This window comes from Bicyclus anynana, chromosome 6, assembly GCF_947172395.1.
Source record: "Bicyclus anynana chromosome 6, ilBicAnyn1.1, whole genome shotgun sequence".
NCBI lineage: Eukaryota > Metazoa > Arthropoda > Insecta > Lepidoptera > Nymphalidae > Bicyclus > Bicyclus anynana.
Window position 1 is genome coordinate 5400505 of NC_069088.1, and position 5235 is coordinate 5405739.

Genomic DNA, 5235 nt, shown 5'->3' on the forward strand with positions numbered 1-5235 from the left:
GTACATTTAATTTGTTGTTTTGTTTTGTTTGTAAATATCCAGGTCTGGCAACCGTATAGTAAGCACGGTAAAAGACACGAATCGAAAACTACTTTTTTCAAATGCATGTCGTAATTTCCTTTAAGGACTTCTTTCTGTGACCAAAATTTTTTCCAAGTTATGTTGATTCTTCTTGTTATTTCATCTTCGTTATTGAACTTGTTAAATGATAGCTGTTTCCCCAGATATAGGTACTCGTTTACATATTCCATGTTATTTCCTTTTATTTCAATGTGCCTTTTATAGCTATTAGTTATTATCTTTGTTTTGCTTACATTCATTTCCAAGCCAATTTTGGAACTTTCATCATCAAGTGATCTCATCATTTCTTCTAGGTCTTTAGAGGTTTCAGCTATTATGACTATGTCGTCTGCGAACCTTAAATGATTTAGATAGCACCCGTTTATTAACACCCCCTTGTTTGACCAGTCTAGCTTCTTGAATATATTTTCGAGTACAGCGATGAAAAGCTTCGGTGACAAGGGGTCTCCCTGTCTAACTCCTCTTTCTATTTTTATCTTTTCTCCTCTTTTTTCCAGTTTGACCTTACTTGTACTGTTTGTATATATATATATTTTAAGATGTTAATATATTTTCGATTTACATTTGAACATCGTAAGGCATTCCATATCGAACAATGGCTGATGCTGTCGAAGGCCTTACTGTAATCAATGAAGGCCAGATACAGAGGTCTGTTGAACTCTCGGTACTTTTCTATAATTTGTTCTATCGTCTGTATATGGTCCACTGTACTAAATCCCGACCTCAAGCCTGCTTGTTCTTTTGGTTGTAGGCAATCAATATCATGTGTTAACCTTTCCAGGAGTATCGAAGAAAATAGTTTGTAAGTGCTGGCTAGTAGGCTTATGGGTCTATAATTCCCTATGTTTAGAGGGTTTCCTTTTTTGTAAAGCAGAATTATGTCTGATGTACACCATTGTTCTGGTACTGTTTCTGTGTCCAGTACCATATTAAATAAACGTAACAGATGGTGTATCAAAATAGGTGCTCCAATTTTAAGAACTTCATTGCATAGTCCATCTGAGCCAGGGCTCTTCTCGGCTTTTAACCTTTTAATGTGTTTACAGATCTCTAAACCTTCAATTGGCTTAACATGATTTGTATCAATTTCTTCTCCGCTTGTTGTTTGTATTACAATTTCACAGTCATTTCTTTTCTGGTATAAATTATTGTAAAAGTCTGTTGCAAGGTTTATTATGTCGTTTCTTGATTTTGTTTCCATTGAGTTTTGTTCTAGTTTTTGTATCCAAGTTTTATGTGTTGTTAATTCTTTATTTGCTCTTTTGGTACTTCTGAACTTTTTGATATTCCTCGTTATGATTTCTTTCCTGTGATTTCTGTAATCCCTCTTAATTGATTTATTGGCTTGTTTGTAAATTCTGCTAAGTTCATTTTTCATTTCTTTTGTTTTTTTCTTTGTGCGTATCAGTTCCGTGCGTCTTTTAATTAATTGGTCTGTCTGTTTACTAAATATATTCTGTCGTTCTACTTGGGTTCTTTTTATTGACTTCAAGCTGTCCGTTATACCCTTTTCCAGAAGGTTATAATATGATTGGATGTTGCTTGTGTCTGTCTTTATTTCTTTGTCTTTCATATTTTTTTGTAAATTTTCGATGTAAGTTTTGATTTCGACTTCTGTTTTTGGAATATTTAGTGCTGTTACGTAGTTTCTTCTACTCTTCCCTACGTGATTTAAAAGTAGTGTAGCTCGCACTGGTCTATGATCAGAAGGAAACTGTATATTGTTCAGTACTTCTACGTTCGTTATTAGTTTCCAACTATTTATCATTATGAAGTCAATTTCATTCTTGGTTTTTTGGTCTGGTGATATCCATGTCCATTTACGGTTTCCTTTCTTCGTGAAAAATGTGTTCATTATAGATAGTTTGTATTCGTGAGCGTAGTTTATTAGACGCTCACCTCTCTCATTACGTTCTCCATATCCATATTTACCCATTACTGGGTGGTGGTCTGGCTTGGGGTATCCTATTTTAGCATTAAAATCACCTATTACTAGGACTTTCTCATCAACTAGTGCATGAGCAGCCTCAATGTCTGTATAAAATTGATCAATCTCAATTTGAGTTGATTCTTCTGTAGGAGCATAAGCTTGGATTATTGACAAAGAAAAACATTCAAACTTTAGCTGTAGAAGAGCCACTCTTTCTGAAATACCTGTAAAGTTGTTTATGTTGTTCTTATATTTTTTCTTTATCAGGAATCCCACACCGTGCAAGCCTTTGGTTTGACCTATGTAGCAAAAAATGTAGTCTTTATGTTCTTCAATCTTGCAGCCCAATCTTCTTACTTCTGATAGCCCCAAAATGTCAAAGTTAATATTTTCTAGGGCGTAGTTAAGTTCTAGGTATCTTTCTTCAGATGCTAGTGATCTTACATTAAAGGTGCACACTTTTAATGTTTCATGTTTATTTTTGTTTCTGTTACTGTAAGGTGGAGGGTACGTAAACGGTACGGGAAGTCACGTATATGAGACCCTATATAATTTTAATAGGATGTCCTTGTCCACCTTTAATTAGAATTGATTAGAACTTGACAGAAAAAAAAAAACTACAACATGCTATGATTGTTTTCTGCAGAAGTCGTGCGTTTGTAGAATGCCTTACTCGATGTACAAGTAGGAGTATGTTGAGAAAAATGTTTTCCAAATATATGAGAAATGATGCTGAAAATTAATTATTGTTATACGAAAAAGGTTCACAGATACAATTTTACGTTCAAACAGGCCAATTATATTATAAGAATGACAAACAAAGCATGTTATTATAATTAAGAAAAGGCGCTTTGGGCGAAAACATAAAAAGTATAAAACACGTTCATTAAAATTCGTTTTTGTATCATTTGTATTCACCTTTTCATATTTTGTTACAAAAATTAAATGCCTTATACGTTCACCGTTAAATCAGATATTTTTAATCAACCAGACCGGAAAATTTGTATCAAATATAAAAATCTCTCCCAATCCTTATAAAAATATAACAAAAGTATTTGTTTTCGCTGAAAGCTTTATGCGTAACATTTTTGGAATATCCAAAAGCAGTCTAGTAAGATGCCGATCATAAAATAAGGGTAGAGTCACCAAAAAGACATGACGCAAGACAAAAAGTAACTAGCTGTCATATATTTATGCGAGATGATGATCGCCCCGATTTTGCTCGAGCATCATTTCTTTATAAGTGGCTTCTCTTTACAAAACTTAGCTGCCAGGATTGCACGAGGAGCTAATAACGATGTCTATTATGTCTGCCAATGATACAGATATTAATACTGTTAGATGTATTAAATGATTATGAAACACGGCTAAAACTCACGTGATATTACGTCGGAGTATGCCCGACTAGTTTCGAACCCATACGGGGCCCTTAGTCATGAGCTGGTTCTTGCATCGCGGCACGATCCAAACTGCGAAGCGGCTGCGCGACGCGCTGCTGCACGCATTGCGCGCGCGGAGAGGGGTTGAGTGGTGGGGAGTGAAGGTTCCGTTACACTCTCCGACGGTTCATTAATGTCATCTTCATTAGACTCGTCTTCTTGTAAGCAAACCGAACTAATGCTATCTTGTTCCAAGTTTGTTGTATGTGACAATGAAAGAAATAGCGGTTTCCACGCTGTGGGCAGCAACCATCCATGATCCCGATTAAAATTCGGGTGACGACTAATTTCTATCGCTTCACGTATCTTACGAGGTACTAGAAACTTTTCCCTTGACAATACAGAAGCCTTATCAAAACGGATATAATGAGTCGTACCCGAAGCTAGAACATGCTCGGCTATTGCTGAACCGTCCGTGTCCACATTCTTCATGCTCCGTATGTGTTCCTTTACTCTTGTAGTGATGTTACGGCGAGTCTCACCGATGTATGATCTACCACAGTCACACGGAATCTTGTACACCCCGGGCACGTTCAGCGGATCCCTATCCTTAGGCGATCGCAGTATACTCTTCACCAGTGCAGGTGGACGAAACCGCGTCACTATGTCAAATCTCCGTTGGAGATAGTGGCTGATTTTGTCCGTCACGCCCTTCACATATGTTAAGTACACTGGTGACCGGTTCACACAGGACGGTTTCCGCCTAGTTGTTGTTTGTGCCCATCTGGAACTCTGACGCCAACTATAGCCATTGTTCTCCAGCGCCTGTCTCACTACTCTTAGTTCGCACTCAATATAGGGTGGGTCACAAAGACTTAGGGCTCGATTTATGAGGCTTCTTGGTACCGACGATATCTGCGACGGATGGTGGTGCGAACTCGCATGGAGATATCTGTTGGTGTGAGTCGGTTTTCGGTACACCGTTGTATGTAATTCACCACCAGACCCCCGGATCACCATCACGTCTAAAAATGGCAGACCGCCCTCTTTTTCTTTCTCTTTCGTAAAATGAACCTTCTCATGTAGACTGTTGAGACACTGGAATGTTATGGCCAAATCATCCCTGTTTACAATGGCAAACACATCATCCACATAACGCAGCCAAAAACGCGGTCTATACGTCATTTTATAGACCAACTCGCGTTCCACCCACTCCATAAATATATTGGCCACTACAGGTGCAATCGGCGAACCCATGGCAACACCGTCTATTTGGCTATAATAGTCACCTCGCCACATAAAATAACCACTTTTAAGGCAAAACTCACTCAAATCCAAGTAAGCCGATGGTAGTTTTGAATCCGTTATGAAACCCTTAATTAATGAAATTACTTCTTCCACAGGAACATTCGTAAACAAGGACTCCACATCAAAACTCACCATAATCTCTGAGTCACTAATAATTTCATTTTTAATTATATGAACGAAGTGTTTCGAGTCTTTAACAAAACTACTGGTATTGCCTGTAAACGGTTTGAGTAACGTCGCGAGATGTTTTGATGTGCCATTAAAAAAAAACTGTTAGATGTGTTACTAGCGCATGAAAAATGAAAGAAGAGGAAATTTATACATTACTCAATGTTAGTTGTGGTCAACAACGAACGTTATTTAAACAAATATTACTTTATTTAAATATCATCTATAACAGGAAGTTTAAAAACTATATATACATAAATATATAATGGAATTAAAGACAAAATTGCTCAGTTATTCAGATCATTTTTTGCGTTGACTTTGTAGGGACGTAACCGATCTATAGTATAAAATTATTATTGATGTCTGCAA

The 5235-nt window shown here is 37.1% G+C and overlaps 1 protein-coding gene across 1 annotated transcript; it reads right to left on the reverse strand.

The window, feature by feature from the left end:
* Positions 1–3274: 3274 nt before the first annotated feature.
* On the reverse strand, positions 3275–4575 carry LOC128198187 (uncharacterized). The gene is made up of 2 exons (XM_052882167.1): positions 3933–4575; positions 3275–3321 (listed from the first exon to the last, which is right to left on the reverse strand). Exons 1-2 carry the CDS (start codon positions 4573–4575, stop codon positions 3275–3277), a joined length of 690 nt encoding a protein of 229 aa, XP_052738127.1.
* Positions 4576–5235: the final 660 nt, after the last annotated feature.

Excerpts from the sequence above, each read along its gene's own strand:
- LOC128198187 (XM_052882167.1), bottom strand. The coding sequence starts at position 4,575 with ATGACGTATAGACCGCGTTTTTGGCTGCGTTATGTGGATGATGTGTTT. Across the intron at positions 3,322-3,932 it reads CTGTGGTAGATCATACATCG|ACATAATAGACATCGTTATT; the intron begins GTGAGACTCGCC and ends TATCATTGGCAG.